Genomic DNA, 20,196 nt, shown 5'->3' with positions numbered 1-20,196 from the left:
ATGATTGTAACTGGTTTTACTAATAATAATGCACGGTAGCAATAACACAACATGTACACTTATACTCTAACGGTATAACCTTAACGTGTAACCTTAGTGGCTCGGCCACTCTAATCAGGAGCAACGTCTCCGTCTCCTCACCGCGGCGTGCCCCACACACTGTGTCCATATATATTAATGTGATGGTATAGGCTCAGGTCTTTAACCACTCGCTCAGTGTTCCTAAAGAGTTTAGCCTAGGGCGGGATCAGCGCCTGTTGACCGGTGTTGGTGCACTTGTTGTTATAGTACCTGCCGGTCACGGCGGTGACCGGTACCTCTCTTCGCAAAGGGTCAGATGAATCAGCGGTCTGTGTCCTGGGACTCAATGTCCAGCCGTCTGGTCCCAGACAACTCGCCAGCAGACCTGCTCCGCATGCTTGTCCCTTTGTCCCTAGCTGGTACGCAGTAAGGTGATGCTCGATACTACTATAGGCCGTCCCTGCAGCACAGCACCCTTTGGTGTCTTCAGGGAACACTCCTAGGGGCTTACGGGATAGCCTGTCCTATGCAGGTGGGTCACTGACCCCCTGCACCCACACTACCTCTCTTCACCACCCGGGTCCCCTCTGACTACTTCTCCCTAACCTCTGCAGCAAACGCACTGCACTCACACGGTACCTGCAGCAACCCACTGCACTCACACGGAACCTGCAGCAACCCACTGCACTCACTCCGTACCGGCAGCAACTGCACTGCACTCAACCTGGTGCCTGCAGCTACACTGCACACACACACTGTGCCTACTTGTCAGCGCTCACAGCACTACCAGCTGTGACACTGACAAGACTGCACATTCACCCCTAAAGGCAGGGTCCCTAACCTAGGGGCCGTCCCTCAGTACCTACCCACTACCCTGGTGGGGATTGGGGCTTGCCTGGGATCTGGGGATCTACCTTACCTGGTGTAGGAGCCACTTGCTCCCTACACCCTCCCTTCGCTTTTCTGCTCCCAGCTCCAACTGCCAAACGTAGTCCCCGCAACATTGTAGCCTTCCTCCACAGGAGAAGCTACAAAACCCTATTTGCTGGCTGGCTGCACGTGATGTGGGTGAAAGGGTTCACAAAGGGTTCCCAGAGGCTGCTGGGAATTGTAGTCCACTCAGGACCTCTTTAGCATTGGGACCGCGTGCGCTACCCTTACTGCCCCTGCGCGACCAATGCGCACGCTCGCGCAACATGTCATGGCGGCCCTTGCTAGCCAGGTACGCCGCAGAGACTCCGGGGCCTCGGAGCACTGCCTGCTCCGGCCCCCACCTTTGCATTGTGCTGGCGGGTCCGTCGCTGCCTCCGGCGACACCCGCGATCGCTCGGCACGCTACAGAGGGGGTCTCTGGAGGCAAAATAAGTCCAGGGCTACATTCTCCCCCTCGCAGAATCCGAACGACCTCGCTTGGGTAGCAACCATGCAATAGGGAATTATTTAATGAAAAATGCATTGCAACCGATACACCACACCCAACAAGCATTTGTTCACCAGTACCCAACATACTCACGTGGATACCCGAGGCCAGCTGAGTCTCAGAGTGGAGTGCCCCTAACTGATTGGGTGAGGGTATCCCACCTTGACTCCTGTGAGTCTTTTGGAACTCAAGGTCAGGTGTTAAAGTCTCTACCGCCAAACCATCACCTCCCCTTCGCAGAAAAAATAGTAAGGGGTCCTGGGTATTGACCGCTGCCGGATCCTCCGGTTTCATCTCGCGGGAGACAGGGAGGTTCAGTCTCTTGCCTCGGTCCACCACATGGCGAATAAAACGCTCCATTATGCGCATGGAAGAGGCCACAACAGCCTGAGCGGTCTCAGCAGTCTTTGCCCGCTCCAGCGATCCTTTTAACGGTGACATCTTCTGTGGAGAGCCCAATGTCTACGGGCAGGCCTGTGTCTTGAGAAGACAAAGGTTGGAGATTCTTTGCGCAGGAGTAAGCGTCACTCATGGTCGCTGCACCGGATACCTTGATGAGGTCAAATCCGCTTCCTGGTTTGCAGAGATCTTCTGGGGGAGACACCTCCACCAGGACGCGATGATGTGAGCCCATCGCCCAGGTGACCCTACCTTTGGAGCCACCAGTCTCCACGATCACCGGGGAGCTCACACCCGACACCCCTGGGGCAGTCAACTCACCCCGTCATCGTGGGCAGGTACTGATCCCAAGCCTGGGACCGCTGGTACCATTGTAGAAGGCTGGACTGGCCACAGTAGGGCACACGGACCCACAGCAGGCTCTGTATCCGCCGAGATAGTTGGCTCGATGACTTTGCAAGAGTGGTCCACCGGAGTGGCGCATCACCACGAGTTGTTGGTCGCTGGAATCACCAAAAGAGGATGGGGGTATAGACACCTTACCCTGTGATTCCGGAACCTGTGATTCCGGAATCTGTGGTTCCTGCTTGGGAACTGGGTCTTAAACCGACATCTGGGGTTCCAACATCTGGGGTTCCAACATCTGTAACTCTGTCTTCGGCGGCTCCGGCTCGGGACCTGAGTCTAGAATGTCCATTTGGGGACACGTGCCCTCCACAACCTCCATAGCGGAGGTAGGTGGACTAGCAGCGGCTTTGACCGCCGAGGTAGAGAAATTCGGCGCCTCTTTCTCCACGGGTTCCACCATCAGAGGTTCCTGCTCTAGCACATCCCCTTTGAGAGGGTCTGGAACATTGATTTGGACACACGGGTCCCATGTGGCCTCTGGCATTAGGACAGACTGATTAACAGCATAACTCACTTCAGTAGAGAGGTCAGTCACATCAGTGTTCTCTGTGGATTCTGTAGGTTGGGGCATAATAGGCTTCAAGAAACAGGCACCACAGCAGTCACATTCGGGCTCCCACGCCAGTGCACCTCTAGAACAGTCACAGGTGGGGCTAAAACACTGTATAAACGCTTCCCCATCCACCTCGGTTGTCTTGAAGTCTATCGGAAACTGGGACGTGTCGAATCCCTTGGCACAGGCTTCCTGAACGCAGGGGCACACTAGCACGAAGCCATCTATTCCTGGCACATACTCATTAGGGTGTAACCCCTTGCAGTCTATCTCATTCTCAGAGGAAGAATAATCAGTTTCTGCAACAGTGTCCTCCTCTTCCTCTGGCGGTTCTGTAGGCTGCGGCAGTCTGGGTTTCAGGAACTGTGCCTCACAGTCAGGACACTTGGGCCCTCGGGTCAATTCACTGACGGGGCAATCACATTCGCTCAGGCAGCAGTGCAGGCATTCTTCCCCATCTACCACTGTCGTCGTGAGCGCTACAGGTAACATATGTGACCCGTCCGTCCAGCCCCCAGTCACCTTCCAGTCTCTTAACACACACGGGCATAATGCCATTGGCAAGACTAAATGTGGGGCCCGTATGACTCTATACAGCCAGGGGTGTGTTTCTCTGCATCCCGTACTTTCCTTAGGGGGAACAGAAATCGCTGACTGCTGCTCACTGTGCTCTCTCCTATTGTGGGGATGGGGCTCGGGTTTTCCCACCAGTCCTAGATAGATGTTTGCAACATTTCCCGCGCGGGAGGGAAGTCAGCACATGGCCTCTTCCGCCTCGAGGGCTTCCTCATGGTGAAACAAAAATAGCACAATTTAGAAAAAAATTACAGGGCACCCCAGGTCTGATATATCTCAGCAGTGCCTCCAAATGTAGCCCTTTTTCTGAACCCTCCCAAAGGAACTACTGGTCACTGTACAACACCTGCGGCTCCAGGAGATCTGAGCCTCCGCTAGCTGGGAGCCTGGGGTAACACTCATACACTTACTTAGCGCCTCCACTTACCCAGGATCCACGTGATGTGAGATTCCCCTGGGCAAGAAACATACAACACCATAAGATTGTAACTGGTTTTACTAATAATAATGCACGGTAGCAATAACACAACACTTATACTCTAACGGTATAACCTTAACGTGTAACCTTAGTGGCTCGGCCACTCTAATCAGGAGCAACGTCTCCGTCCCCTCACCGCGTGACCCGCCACACACCGTGTCCATATATATTAATGTGATGGTATAGGCTTAGTTCTTTAACCACTCGCTCAGTGTTCCTAAAGAGTTTAGCCTAGGGCGGGATCAGCGCCTGTTGACCGGTGTTGGTGCACTTGTTGTTATAGTACCTGCCGGTCACGGCGGTGACCGGTACCTCTTCGCAAAGGGTCAGATGAATCAGCAGTCTGTCTCCTGGGTCTCAATGTTCAGCCGTCTGGTCCCAGACGACTCGCCAGCAGACCTGCTCCGCACGCTTGTCCCTAGCTGGTACGCAGTAAGGTGATGCTCGATACTACTATAGGCCGTCCCTGCAGCACAGAAACCTTTGGTGTCTTCAGGGAACACTCCTAGGGGCCTACGGGGTAGTCTGTCCTATGCAGGTGGGTCACTGACCCCCTGCACCCACACTACCTCTCTTCACCACCCGGGTTCCCTCTGACTACTTCTCCCTAACCTCTGCAGCAAACGCACTACACTCACACTGAACCTGCAGCAAACCCACTGCACTCACTTGGTACCTGCAGCAACCCACTGCACTCACACGGTACCTGCAGCAACCCACTGCACTCACACGGTACCTGCAGCAACCCACTGCACTCACACGGTACCTGCAGCAACCCACTGCACTCACACGGAACCTGCAGCAACCCACTGCACTCACACGGAACCTGCAGCAACCCACTGCACTCACACAGAACCTGCAGCAACCCACTGCACTCACACAGAACCTGCAGCAACCCACTGCACTCACTCCGTACCGGCAGCAACGCATTGCACTCACTCCGTACTGGTAGCAACCGCACTGCACTCAACCTGGTACCTGCAGCTACACTGCACACACACACTGTGCCTACTTGTCAGCGCTCACAGCACTACCAGCCGTGACACTGACAAGACTGCACACTCACACCTAAGGACAGGATCCCTAACCTAGGGGCCGTTCCTCAGTACCTACCCACTACCCTGGTGGGGATTGGGGCCTGCCTGGGATCTGGGGAACTACCTTACCTGGTGTAGGAGCCACTTGCTCCCTACACCCTTCCTTCTCCCAGCTCCAACTGCCAAACGTAGTCCCCGCAACATTGTAAAAAATGCTGTATGGTGCTCAGGAACACTGATCAAAACAATAAAAAGTCCATACATAAATTCTCCACCTGTGAAGATCCTAGGAGTATCAAGAAAATGATAGACCAAATATCCTATATAGATATAACACCTACTTCCACTATGACACGATGGCCTGGATGGAGTTCCACTAGGATAAGTAACAACTCCCACTTGCTAGTGTCCAGTCAGATTGATCGCTGTGGAGCAGTATGGAGGTGTATAAGAGTAGAATTACTCACATCTGGATGGTCTTCATGATATTCCTCCTCTGGTAGGTGCATCCGGTCTTCCAATGATGACAGCAAGGCAGTGTAGGAAGGTTGGAGCACAACTGAACACAGGAAAAGAAGAACAATCTGCGAGAGAGTGTATGTCCCATAAAAATATTTAATGGATCAAGCCATAAAAATACAGTGAGCCCACGGGCCCCCACCAACGCGTTTCGAGCAGAACGCTCTTTATCAAGGTGCATACTGACCCCCTCTTACCTGGTCTCTGATATACACTTAGTTTCCCGCCAAACGTCCCTGTCCGCTCGGCGCTAAGCCGCGTCACAACTGGCGCGTCATGCGCGTCGCGCAACGATGACGTCAGCGCGTACTGCGTGTATACAGATGAAACAAACTTTATTAACAAATGACAATTTCTTACACAATCTTAATACTAATTAACTCAAATATGACTGTAAACATACAAGACCTAGCTACACAATGCCTTTATAACATATTAAAACCTAACTATTAAAAAGGAAGGGGAAAAAACGATATCCTTCCACAACCTATAAATTTAAACACATACAAATAAATAAGAAATAAACACTCATAAAACTCAAAAATCGTAAATCATACACATACATAATGTATATATATCATGATTGACACCTGAAAAAACTTAAAAAACATCATATAATGAACCATGGAGCACATTCTCCCATAATGCATAAACAAATACTTCAAAAGTAATGATATCAAAATAAAGTATATAATTGTTTTGTTTTAAATTATTTTAAATACAAAAGGGAGGATGTGATCCAGAGGTGCAGATCAAAAAGCCTGTATCTAAATGGTTAAAAGAAACCGAGAAGAAAATCCTTGGAGTTTAATCAAATCATAGACTGATAAGCATAACAACGGAATGGTAAACAATTTAAACAAACAAGTGCATGATTTTGGATATACTAATATATACATTCAATTGCACATCTGCATAATACTTAAGCACCGTTATAATCTCATCTACCATCCCACATATTATTATATACATTCAAATATTGAATGATGGAGAATTCTCTATAATAATAAAGTCATCATCCTAACTAGATAAACTCAGGATGAAGTACAAGATTACTCTGACAAGCATCACATAATTGCAGACAATTGGTTTAGCAGAAAATATGTTTATCTAGCCGAAAATATTAATGCAAGAATGGACTGAGATCCCAGTCTGAATTTAGACCATTTGGTATTTTTGTATTCAGGGTGAAGATCCAATAAAGTTCTTTCTTATCTAGTGAATCTGTTCTATTCCCTCCCCTTATAGGTTTGGGAACATGTTCAATACCCCTGGATTTCAGATTTTTTATATTCCCCAATTTACAATTGGTGAAGTGTTGGGCGACAGGATGAGTCAGGTCTCCTGATTTTATGAGTCTTATATGCTCTCTCATCCTGGCCTTCAGGGCTCTGGTGGTGCGTCCTACGTATTGTTTACCACACCCACAGTCCAAAAGATAGACTGTGAATGTGGTATCACAATTGATGAATGATGTTATGGGGAATCGTTGCCCTGTATTATTTGATACAAATTCTCCACGTGACTCCATGTGTGTACAAGACACACACTTCAGACATTTGAAGCAACCTTTAGGAAGATTCCGATCCTGACCTGGCCCTGATGAAAAAAGACTCCTCGACACATAATTGGCTATTGTCTTAGCTTTCTTGAACACAAAACGTGGCCCTCCCAAGTATACTTTTTGAAGTTACGGATCTGCGGATAGGGTAGACCAGTGCTTCCTAACAATATTCTTTATACAGTTAGTCTGTGTACTGTACTGAGTTACAAACACTGGATTTACCTCATCCCAGTTCTCTATTGTTTTCCTTTGTTTTATCAAAAGGTCATCCCTGTTCATGCTAGCTACCTCTTTGAGTGATTTTTGCAAATCGGAATGCAGATAACCTCTTTCTACGAATCTCAATAACAGTTCCTGAGATTGTTTTACAAAATCCTCATTGTTCGTACAGATACGCTTAAGTCGTATGAATTGTCCTTTTGGAATGGATTTAAGTAAAGACCGGGGATGACAGCTGTCAGCTCTCAAATAAGTGTTCCGTGAATTGTGTTTCCTATATACATCCGAACTAATTTTCATATCCATATCGATAAATAATAATAAATCTAAATATTGAATATGGTGAAAATCATAAGTGTGAGTGAATTTTAAATTTAAATCGTTAGTGTTGAGATAATCTATAAACAATAAAAGTGAATCAACCCCTCCTTCCCATATAAAAATCAAATAATCTATGTAACGCCGGTAAAAAGTGATAAATTGTCGATATGGGTTATTATCTCCAAACACGTGGATCGACTCCCACCAACATTGTAGCCTTCCTCCACAGGAGAAGCTGCAAAACCCTATTTGCTGGCTGGCTGCACGTGATGTGGGTGAAAGGGCAATCCCCAGAGGCTGCTGGGAATTGTAGTCCACTCAGGACTTCTTTAGCATTGGGACCGCGTGCGCTACTTACTGCACCTGCGCGACCAATGCGCACGCTCGCGCAACGTGTCATGGCGGCCCCCGCTAGCCGGATACGCCGCAGAGACTCCGGGTACTCGGAGCACTCCCTGCTCCGGCCCCCACCTTTGCGTTGTGCCGGCGGGTCCGTCGCTGCATCCGGCGGCACCCGCGATCGCTCGGCACACTACAGAGGGGGTTTCTGGAGGCAAAATAAGACCTGGGCTACAAGGGGAATGCAGGGGACTCACAGCCAACACACACCACAAACACAGCCCCCCTCCCCCCCTACTCAGATGTCAGCTGCTTTGTCTGCCTGTGCGGTTCGGTGCAGGGTTGGGGGGGGGGGGGGAGGAATCAATGCGGCTGCTGGGAGAAGAGGAGTCACAGCACACACACAGGCAGCCCCCTCCCCCCCACCTCCGATGTCAGTGCTGGGAGAAGGGGAATGCAGGGGAGTCACAGCACACACACAGCCAGCCCTCTCCCCCTCACCTCTGATGTCAGTGCTGGGAGAAAGGGAATGCAGGGGACTCACAGCACACACACAGCCAGCTCCCCCTTCCCTCCCCCCCACCTCCAATGTCAGTGCTGGGAGAAGGGGAATGCAGAGGAGTCACAGCACACACACACGCACACCTCACACGCACACACCACACGCACAGCCCCCCCTCCTGCCTCCGATGTCAGCTGTTTTGTCTGCCTGTGGGGATTGGTGCGGGGCTGTGGGTTGTGGGGCGGGTCGGTGCAGGGCTGGGGGGGGGGGGTGATTGGTGCAGGGCTGGGTGGGAGGGGTGATCGGTGCAGGGCTGGGGGAGGGATCAGTGCGGATGCTGAGAGAAGAGGAATGCAGGGGACTTGTGCTGCAGCCGGCGCCTCGCTCCACATCTTCCTCCTTCCTCCTCCCGATCCGACATTGGACCGCAAGTGTCAAAATATTTTGTCGGATATATTCCGACATTGGACCGGAAAGGGTTAATACAGAATGGTTTCCCACACTCTGTAGATGTGAATCATTTATCTCCTGTATGAGTCCTCTGGTGTCTGAGGAGACTGCTCTTAACTGTGAATTGTTTCCCACACTCTGTACATGTGAATGGTTTCTCCCATGTATGAATCCACTCATGGTTGAGGAACCCTGCCCTTGTAGAAAAGCGTTTACTACACTTTGTACATGTGAATGGTTTCTCTCCAGTATGAGTCATCTGGTGACTGAGGAGGCTTTTCTTAATACTGAATTGTTTCCCACACTCTGTACATGTGAATGGTTTCTCCCCTGTATGAATCCGCACATGGATGAGGAGTTCCGCCTTTGTAGAAAAGCTTTTACTACACTCTGTACATGTGAATGGTTTCTCCCCTGTATGAGTCATCTGGTGTCTGAGGAGGTGGCTCTTAGTACTGAATTGTTTCCCACACACTGTACATGTGAATGGTTTCTCCCCTGTATGAATCCGCTCATGGATGAGGAGCCATGCCTTTGTAGAAAAGCTTTTACTACACTCTGTACATGTGAATGGTTTTTCTCCTGTATGAGTCATCTGGTGTATGAGGAGGTGGCTCTTATTACTGAATTGTTTCCCACACTCTGAACATGTGAATGGTTTCTCCCCTGTATGAATCCGCTCATGGATGAGGAGCCATGCCTTTGTAGAAAAGCTTTTACTACACTCTGTACATGTGAATGGTTTTTCTCCTGTATGAGTCAGCTGGTGTATGAGGAGGTGGCTCTTATTACTGAATTGTTTCCCACACTCTGAACATGTGAATGGTTTCTCCCCTGTATGAACCCTCTGATGATTGCGTAGAGTCCTCTTGGTACCTAACTGTTTCCCACACACTGTACAAGTAAAAGGAGTCACTGCTGTCTGAATCCTCTGGTGTGGAAGAAGTTTCCCCTGCAGTGAGAAACTGCTCCCACCATCTGTACATGTAAAGGTTTGCTCTCTAGCGGGGACACAAAGGTGTGTGAGCAGGTCCCTGTCCAGTGAGAAGCTTTTGCCACACTGACAACAGAGAAAAGGCTGAGCACCACGGCTGCTTCTTAAATCTCTCGTATACCTTTTGCTGGACCCATATTTAGAGTCCATCTCCGCTGTGTGCTGTACAAGGTCTGTAAATTCACCACCATGTGGCACTGGTTCCTTGCAAGTGTCTAAAATGTGGCGGGAATAATTGTTTTTTAGCACTTCTGGGCTGCGAGTAGTCAGACAGCTTCTGGATGTATCAGAGCTCAAGTTCTGTTCCTCATTCAGGCCGATCTCTAACAGAAGTAAACAAAAAATACAGAACAAATGTTTTCAATCTGTAAATCAAATTACTGAACGCAAATTACAAATCCAAAACACTGAAGAATTTATTTCACCGATACTTAATTAACAAAATATTCTCATCACCCAGGGTTTTAAAATTGTGGCACATTTTGGCACATGGATATCCAGTGACCCCTAATGACTGTGGTGGTTCCCGAAGGCCTGAAATGTATTTGTAGCAGCTCTCACAGTGAAATCATTGATACATATATAACTTGTATTTATTACTGTATTCATTATTTAAGGGTACATGTACATCCTCCAAATAATTAACATTAAAATGCCCATGAGAAGTAAAGTTAAGGAACTCCTGGTCTATCATATTAGTGCGTTAATAATATCAACTAAACCAGACAGCAACCTATAGTGTAAAGATACTGTAGATGCCCATGTATGTATGACTTTATTTATATAAGGCCCGCAGTGTACTCAGCGCTTTACAGCAGAAACAATACAGTACAGGGAATTATAATGCAATAAGTGCAACAAACAAAATCAGACAATAGGAACGGAAATCACTGCCCTGGAAAGCTTACAATCTAAGTGATGCAGTGACTACACTGCCCATGTAATCTTTTGTCATAAGACCCACAAACTAAACTGCTCCATTTTGTGTCATTTTGTCAGTCAAAAATACTATTCATATAATTTCCCAAGCAGGCGGCCTTGGTGTAATATTTGACTCCTCTCTTTCCTTCTTCTCTCACATTCAAAACAAAGAAAAAAAGGAGCACTGCAGAAAAGAAGAACAGGAGGCAAAAGTAGAAAAATTAAGAGAGTTATTGAGACACAGCCTAAGTTAAAAGAAAAACCTCCAACGCGTTTCTCACCATAGGCACTTTATCAAAGAATGGTTTCCTGAGTCTAGAGAGTGTCACGTTATAGGCACTCCCCGCCGGAAACACTGCCTACCTGTATCAAAAGGTAAAAAAGTCCCATGGGAACAAAACAGTCCGGGGAAAATGTAACCACAGAAAGAAGGCAGTATAACTGTGGGGGAGAAATCCAGCAAAAGGACCCAATAAAGAATACAATAACAATAAACTTAAATAGACAATAAAAATTAAATGAAAAGGCATCAAATTTAAAAATGGATAAGATGTGGAGAGAATAAAATTATTTAAATTAATTGTAACACCAAATAATATAATCATGTAATAATAAACATATAATAAATGTAAATTCAACTACCAAGGCAAAGAACAATTTGAATCTTGATAAAGGGAATATACAGTTAGGTCCGGAAATAATTGGACATTGATACAAGTTTTATTATTTCGGCTGTGTACGAAAATAAATTCAAGTTACAGTTAAATAATGAATATGGGCTTAAAGTGCAATATATATGAGCTTTAATTTGAGGGTATTCACATCCAAATTGGAGGAAGGGTTTAGGAATTACATCTCTTTAATATGTAGGCCCCTGTTTTTCAAGGGAACAAAAGTAATTGGACAATTGATTCAAAAGCTGTTTCATGGACAGGTGTGGGCTATTCCTTCGTTATTTAATCATCAATTAAGCAGGTAAAAGGTCTGGAGTTGAATCCAGGTGTGGCATTCGCATTTGGAAGCTGTTGCTGTGATTCCACAACATGCGGTCAAAGGAGCTCTCAATGCAAGTGAAACGGCATCCTTAGGCTGCAACAAAAAAAAAATCCATCAGAGAGATAGCAGGAACATTAGGAGTGGCCAAATCAACAGTTTGGTACATTCTGAGAAAAAAAAGAACGCACTGGCGAGCTCTGCAACACAAAAAGGCCAGAATGTCCACGGAATACAACAGTGGTGGATGATCGTAGGATCCATTCCATGGTAAAGAAAATCCCCTTCACAACATCCAGCCAAGTGAAGAACACTCTCCAGGAGCTAGGCATATCATTATCCAAGTCTACCATAAAGAGAAGACTTCACGAGATCAAATACAGAGGGTTCACCACAAGGTGCAAACCATTCATAAGTCTCAAGAATAGAAAGGCCAGATTAGACGTTGCCAAAAAATATCTGAAACAGCCAGCCCAGTTCTGGAACAGCATTCTTTGGACAGATGAAACGAAGATCAACCTGTACCAGAATGATGGGAAGAAAAAAGTATGGAGAAGGCTTGGAATGGCTCATGATCCAAAGCATACCACAACATCTGTAAAACACGTGTGATGGCATGGGCATGCATGGCTTACAAATGGCACTGGGTCACTAGTGCTTATTGATGATGTGACAGAAGACAGAAGCAGCCGGATGAATTCTGAAGTGTATAGGGATATATTGTTTGCTCAGATTCAGTGAAGTTGATTGGACGGCGCTTCATTTTACAGATGGACAATGACCCAAAACATACTGCGAAAGCAACCCAGGAGATTTTTTAAGGCAAAGAAGTGGAATATTCTGCAATGGCCAAATCAATCACCTGATCTCAACCCGATCGAGCATGCATTTGCTGAAGATAAAACATAAGGCAGAAAGACCCACGAACAAACAACAACTGAAGACAGCTGCAGTAAAGGCCTGGCAAAGCATCACAAAGGAGGAAACCCAGCGTTTGGTGATGTCCATGCGTTCCAGACTTCAAGCAGTCATTGCATGCAAAGGATTCTCGACAAAGTATTAAAAACGAACATTTTATTTATGATTGTGTTAATTTGTCCAATTACATTTGAGCCCCTGAAATAAGGGGACTGTGTATGAAAATGGTTGCAAATCCTAAACATTTCATACAATATGTTTGCTCAACCCCTTGAATTAAAGCTGAAAGTCTGCACTTCTATTGCATATCGGTTGTTTCATTTAAAATCCATTGTGGTGGCGTACAGAGCCAAAATTATGAAAATTGTGTCAGTGTCCAATTATTTCCGGACCTAACTGTACATAATGAATAAGATGTAAATAAACAAACCACACTGAGAAAATTGCCACAGTAAGGATACAATACTACTCATCAAATGTGACTAGAGAGAGACACATATGTATCTCAATGATAGAAACAAATGTATATGAAAAATACATAGTATTATATAACCTGAGAATGGGCAAAGGAATAATATAGTTTAGAGAAAATGTTTTAGGTCCTATTCTGTATTAATCCCAAAAGGGGATAGAGTATTAAGTGAGTGGATCCCAAACATCTCACGCTGATTAAGATGTTTAATTCTATCACCCCCTCGTGCAGTGACAGGTATAGATTCAATCCCCTCGTGTAGGAACAGGTATAGATTCAATCCCCTCGTGTAGGAACAGGTATAAATTCAATCCCCTCGTGTAGGGACAGGTATAGATTCAATCGCTGAAAAATGAAAGGTGGACAAGTTTCCCAATGTACAATGTGTAAAATGTTTGGAAACTGGGAGCATCTGATCTAGTTTTTAATAGAACGAATGTGCTCCATAATTCTGACCTTCACTGGTCTGATTGTCCGCCCAACGAATCCTCGACCACAAAATTACAATGAATAAAAACTGGAATTGTGTGTGTTTCTTACTGTGTACAATATCAATAGATTTGATAGGATTGGGATAGCACCAAATACACATTTACCATATTTGAAAAAAAAAAAAAACGTGAATTAAATTTGATTCATGGACACGGTCTGACCTGGAGGTAAATAAACTAGGCGAAAGATAGTTTGTCAAGGATTTAGCCTTTCTAAATGCAATTTTGGGTCCTGGTTCAATTGACTCTTTAAGGTCTTCCTCCAAGGCGAGCACTTCCCAATGTTTCTGGATGATTGAACGCATTTGATCTATGCCGTGTAACAGCAGATTGGACCCTTCTGGAGTGCCCTGGTCTCTCCTTGATTTAAACCCCCTGCCTAGATCCAGTTGAACCATTAGACAGTAACTCAGCATGAGTACAGAGTTTGGCATTCATGTAAGACTCCTCTATATCCCTGTTCTACAGCCCCTGACAGAAAATCTGTTTGCCAATTCGGTGGCCTGTTGATGAAAAGAATCCTCGTTAGAGCAAAGCCGCCTTAGGCGGAGGAATTGGCCCTTGGGTATACCACGGATGAGTGACCTGGGGTGATTGCTATCCGCTTTAAGAAAGGTATTCCTGGCATTTTGTTTCCTATAAATGTCAGTCTGTATTTCTCCTGTAACGTCAATAAATAAAGTGATATCTAAATAATTAATGTGATTAATATGGGGTTCAGAAGTAAAGTTAAGATTCAACATAAAGAATTAAGAGTATTAAGGAAAGTGTCCAGTGAATGTGAATCCCCTTCCCAAATCATTATCAGGTCATCAATATAACGCTTGTAAAAAAATAATATGATGCCGAAAAGGATTAGAATCACCAAAAAATAAATGTGGATTCCCAGAGACCCATAAAAAGATTAGCATACGACGGGGCAAAGGAGGTACCCATAGCCGTACCCCGTGTCTGCAAGTAAAACTGTGACACAAATAAAGAATAATTATGAGTCAATAAAAATGTGATGGAATCTAAAAGAAAAGTGCGAAGTGAAATAGATAATGAGGAGCCGAAGAGTAAGGGGTTAAATACTCCCCTAGCAATGCTCACAGGGAATGTCCACGTGTTAAACATACACTTTGTATCCTTTTAGAATCTTGTTTTCCTTCCCAAAGAAGCCTAGACCTCCATTATCCACATCAGCCAAAATCAATAATGTCACATATCATGTCCTTTCATAACCACTCTTGATAGACTTCCACTAGCCTTAATAGGTAAATCTTATGTGGTTGTCAGTGGTTTAGGGTACTGTAGACATATAGTATACATCACTTTCACTGTCCGGAAGAATTGCCTGGACTCTTGGGACACTGTCCCCATCTATCAGTTAAGCTATGTCTAAAGACAGGATATTATTGTGTATCTAGTGACCCTTAATGAGAGGGTATTGTTTAAGCTGGGGAACCAGGTTAGTTAGGGATGGGTCCCTTGAATTTGTTTTCCCAAATTGTGTTTTATCGCATCTATTGATGGTCAGACGCCCATAACTCTGCATTTCCAACCTTTATACGTGTCTGAGAGCCTTATTGCACTTCTAACTCTGCTGCATGTGGCTTGTCCCAGAACACCCAGCAGTCCTGGGGACTTCCTATGAGAGGCAATTAACCATGAATATTCACTAAATGTGACCATGCTCCTTGTAACAAGATAACACCCCTTTGTGCAGACAAAGGGGAAAAGGTACTCACCAGAGACAGGAAATGGAACAGTTTCACTCTTTATTGGGGTCAGATGTTCCTCAGTGTTCGGTTCTTCTTTCTCCGACTTAATCTCTAAACTCTCCGGTACAATCACTGGGAAACCTGGCAATAAGAAAAGGGAAACCCATCATGTAAAGCTGGGAGTGGGGACGCTTATTGTGATATCAGTACACAGAAATACTCTATACTGATTCCTATGGGGGAGGGGTGAAGGGATTGATTTTACTTTGTTATTAACCCTTTGAGTGCTGAAGAAGTTTCTACCCCCAAGTGCTGAAAACATTTTGGAGCTACCAATGTTCAAACCTCAATAACAATAATATCCTCAATATAACCTTAGATAAAACATTTTTTTCATTAGGACAGGTATCTTATAATTGTATGCACGCTTTAATATTATTTCCCAAAATATTGTACACATTTCAGTCCATTTTGAAACATACTGAATAAAGACAAGTGAGGATGTAATGGTACTTACCACAAACAGGAAATGCATCTATTTCTTCCTTTATTGGGGTCAGATGTTCCTCTGTGTTCGGTTCTTCTGTCTCTGTCTTAATCTCTAACCTCTCCGGTACAACCACTGGGAAACCTGGCAATAAGAAAAGGAAAATCCATCATGTAAAGCTGGGAGTGGGGGCGCTTCTTGTGATTTCACCTCCTCTGATATTGGTATAATATAATACCTCTTGTAAAAAAAATGTATTACTAGCCCTTCTGGCAGAACATGACAGAGGTGAAGATATATTATCTTCTTACCTGCTGATGGTTCTATAAGAAAATAAGATTAGTTCGGGTGTTTGACTCGCATAACTGCCAAATAATCAGATATTCCCCCCTTGCATATTCCAAAGACACAAAATTATCTTCTCTACTCACTTAACAAGCGTGGATCCATGCTGGGAGTGGGCAGCGCTGCTCTGGAGGTGCTGGCAGTTGGCAGTGGTCCTCTGGAGGTGCTGGCAGTGGGCAGTGCTGCTCTGGAGGTGCTGGCAGTGGGCAGCGGTCCTCTGGAGGTGCTGGCAGTGGGCAGCGCTGCTCTGGAGGTGCTGGCAGTGGGCAGCGCTGCTCTGGAGGTGCTGGCAGTGGGCAGCGCTGCTCTGGAGGTGCTGGCAATGGGCAGTGCTGCTCTGGAGGTGCTGGCAGTGGGCAGTGATGCTCTGAAGGTGCTGGCAGTAGGCAGTGGTCCTCTGAAGGTGCTGGCAGTAGGCAGTGGTCCTCTGGAGGTGCTGGTAGTGTGCAGTGCTGCTCTGGATGTGCTACTGGAGGTTACTTAATCTATATGTGTTGGGTTTTAGAATGTGCCTGTACTGTAAATAAAACAGAATTTGAATGATCATTTTTTTTTGGACAAATATACAGCATTTAGTATCAGCTCTTTCACACCTAAATCATTAACCCCAAAGGAGTCGGAGAAGACAGGGGCAATAAAAAACCCATATGGTCCATTCGCAAACAGGAACTTCATTTGAAACACTGCAAAACTTTAATGGCTCAAGATTGTGTCACAACATAACCATCTAGAAAAGTATAAAGAGAGTCGGAGATTAGCAGCCAAAAGACCAGTAAAGTTCTCATAGTGTAACATAGTAACATACTGTACAGTTCCACAGTATTAAGATGTAGCCAGGTCCCCCTCTGCTTGTCGCTCCCCCCCCTCACCTTGCTGGCGATCGCGGGTGCCGCCGAGCCCCATGGCGGACCCGTCGGCAGGCCGCAGGTGTGGGTGGTTGCTGGGGGAGCTGTGCGGCGGTTGCTGTGTGCGGCGATCGTGAGCCAGGTACTCCAGGAGCAGGGTGCCGCCATCTTAGATTGCGCACGCATGCGCAGTAAGGATTTCAATGCGGTGGCCAGCCGGGAAGTTCGTGCATGCGATTTGTAGAGGCCCTAGACATAATGAAGGCAGAGTTCCTAAACGTAATGAGGTATGCGTTCATGCAAATAGAGCCAGCGCCAGGAAGCGATGGAGGCTCCGAGAGCAGAATTGCGAGATGTACGCAAGGAACAGGATTCTCTCACAAGTGGACTAAACGTATTGAAAATACTGTACAGTTCGATAGTATGAATAAAAAGCAGATACAGTACATGAGTGAGACTTTGATAAATTCTCCCGATACTCTCTCAGGTCCAGCAGTTCTGCTCCATACTGACACAGTCTCACTTTCCTAATTCATACGGTGAGAAGTGGGTAATGCAGAGGAACCAGTTCAGTAACTTCCCTCACCTTACCCCACCATAATAAATAGGGGGGTTTGATCCCTCACTGCCTCCATTTGTTCCTCGATCACCTCCAGTTTCTCACATTCAGCTTATTTGTACCTGGCAGGACATTCTTCTATAAAGGAGTGCCTGGGGAAACACTCAGTAACTTCCCCTCACCTGTCCCCACTTCTCACTATATTAAATAGGGGGGTTTGATCCCGCACACCCTCATTAATTTGTTCCTCGATCACCTCCAGTTTCTCACATTCAGCACATTTGTACCTGGCAGGACATTCTTATATAAAGGAATGCCTGGGGAAACACTGACATTTTACTCACTGATTATTTATTTTCTCCTGGTCTCTCAATGTCAGCACATGACATGAGGGAATAGGCTCTGCCCATCTGAAGGTAGGACACAGACGTCTGACCTGCTCACACCCTTATCAGCCCATCCAATTATGACGGGATCACTGCTTCCCGACCCAGATCATTTCGAGCGGAATAGTTATATTCTGATACTGAATCAAAAGCTCTATTCTCTGTGTTATATCTGTGGAACACACATATATATATATATATACATACATACATACATACATATATATATATATATATATATATATTGTGACAAACGCCCCTCTTTTGTAGTGCTGACGTCTGTCTGGGTTCTTCCCGACACAGTCTTCTAGGGTTAATTATACAACAAACAGGATCATGCAAAGTATTATGCTGCTTAACTCAGGCTTCTGCCTGCTTTATTTTCATCCAAGTAAGGTACTGCAGCTTTAACATGTGAAGGTTAGAGGTACTCAGATACTCTCATTCAGCAGTTCACATATTTCAGTGTTACAGTATTTCCCACACTGTTATTTCAAGAAATAAAACCAAAATCATATAAGCAAAATCCTATCCCTTTCAGGGATCTAACTACACATCAGAATCAGTCTCTCTAACAGTTGCTGGCCAACTAAACTGGTTCCCCAGCTTAAAACAATGCTCTCTCATTTAGGGTCACAAGATACAGCAGTCTTTTAGCAACAGCAGTAACCATTTGTTTTGTCTTATCTGTTTGTGGTGTCCAGGCAAATCCTCTGGTACTGTGATACGTGGAGGGGCCGTCAACCCCGACACTGGATGCAGGGGAGCAGCGACACCCCCAGCCTCTAAGGAGAGAGAGTGAAATGCAAAACCTCTCTGCTCTAAATACCTGTGCATGTGATTAGAAGAGCAGGTGAGGGAGAACTAGAGCCATTGTAATCTGTGGTCTGGATTTTCCATCCAGCTGCCTGAGTTAATGGGAAGATGTGGAATGGATCATTTTTAACTATTCCTGCACTTTCTGCTCTAAAATGGGGCAGAAAGCTGCCTAACATCTTTGGACTATGTCACATATCCCCCTCCCCAGCTCACACCTACTGGGGTGAGCGGCCTACCTGAAATACTTGAGCTAACTCCTCAGTACAACATTAAGTATTCACATGACACGAATATGAACTTTTTCCACAGCAATTATGGACAATAGGTTTCGTCATAAGAGACTATATTTGGCAAACATATTTTGTTGCTCTCTATTAGGGAACTATTTTTCAAAATAAGTGTCTAGCACACATTCTTACAACCCAGGATATGCTAAATATATTCAGAAAACCAGACAATTTCTATTACCTCCCTGGGTTGTTCTACTCTAGAATATGAACCTCATTATATAATTTACCAACTGAAAGGGCCATCAACCCTGTATATTAATTTGTAGTTTAGCTACATTTTCAACACAGAGAACCAATATAACACAGTAACCTTGACAAAATGCTTATTCTAGAGGCCTAATATACCTTAACTACAATAGCTTATTTGCATAGTTAAGTGTCCGTGACATAGTCCACATGTGTAATAACAAAAAAAATATCGGTCAATTCCCCAAACACATTTTTTTTTCTTTGACTTCCAGTCCATTACATTTCCTGACTTTATTTCATAGGCCGCTGCAAACTGCAAATGACTGGACTGTTTCTTTAGCTTCTGACGGAACTCTGGGGCCGGATAGTCTTTGTCTTTATATTGTGGCCCAGAGTGGCGAGATCCGGAAAAATTCCAGGCCAGCGTTGACCTTCGTCGCTTTTGATTTGCGACCTTTGAACCTTTATGGTACTTCTTACTGCCATGTATTTTCTCACCACCATCACTCTCAGAGATTTGGGATTTTTCCTTTGGGGCAATTATATGGTACTTGGAAGATGAAGCACTGATTACCTGGAGCACCTTCACCTTGATGGGGCTCTCACTAACTCCGGCTGTACCCTGTGGCATTTTACCTTTGCAGCCAGCAGGCATGTAGTCTTGGACCTCTCTTTCCTGAGGTCTACATTTATTCAGGCGGAAGTACCGCTGGATAACCAGTGACGCATTTCTCAGGGTTTGATAGCGAATCCTGTTCTGTGTCATCCTAGTCAGAGACTGGATTTTTATAGTTGCTCCTTTCATAATGAGGAACCTGTTTCGTACCATGCGGGCACGGTAGAATGATTGAAGAACACAGGCTGCTTTATTACGGTGATTGAACACACGAATTTTCATCCCTCTGTAGGCAGCCTGTAGGATGATAGTTGCGGCGCGTTTACGCTGATAATTTTCTCTTTCCCTTCTTCCTTGGATAA

General features: G+C 45.5%; 1 protein-coding gene and 1 pseudogene across 2 annotated transcripts in view; both read right to left on the bottom strand.

The window, feature by feature from the left end:
* LOC142488427 (uncharacterized) overlaps positions 1 to 20,196 on the bottom strand; it is a 1,092,840-nt gene that overhangs the window by 869,898 nt on the left and 202,746 nt on the right. For both annotated transcript variants that reach the window (XM_075588928.1, XM_075588929.1), the window contains one exon: positions 15,326 to 15,439. In XM_075588928.1, the coding sequence (XP_075445043.1) occupies positions 15,326 to 15,439 (114 nt within the window). The remainder of the gene's footprint in view (positions 1 to 15,325; positions 15,440 to 20,196) is intronic.
* LOC142488432 (uncharacterized) overlaps positions 1 to 20,196 on the bottom strand; it is a 235,652-nt pseudogene that overhangs the window by 188,652 nt on the left and 26,804 nt on the right.

The sequence above is a fragment of the Ascaphus truei genome, chromosome 2 (genome assembly GCF_040206685.1).
Source record: "Ascaphus truei isolate aAscTru1 chromosome 2, aAscTru1.hap1, whole genome shotgun sequence".
Classification (NCBI taxonomy): domain Eukaryota; kingdom Metazoa; phylum Chordata; class Amphibia; order Anura; family Ascaphidae; genus Ascaphus; species Ascaphus truei.
This window is presented reverse-complemented; position numbering and strand designations above follow the sequence as displayed.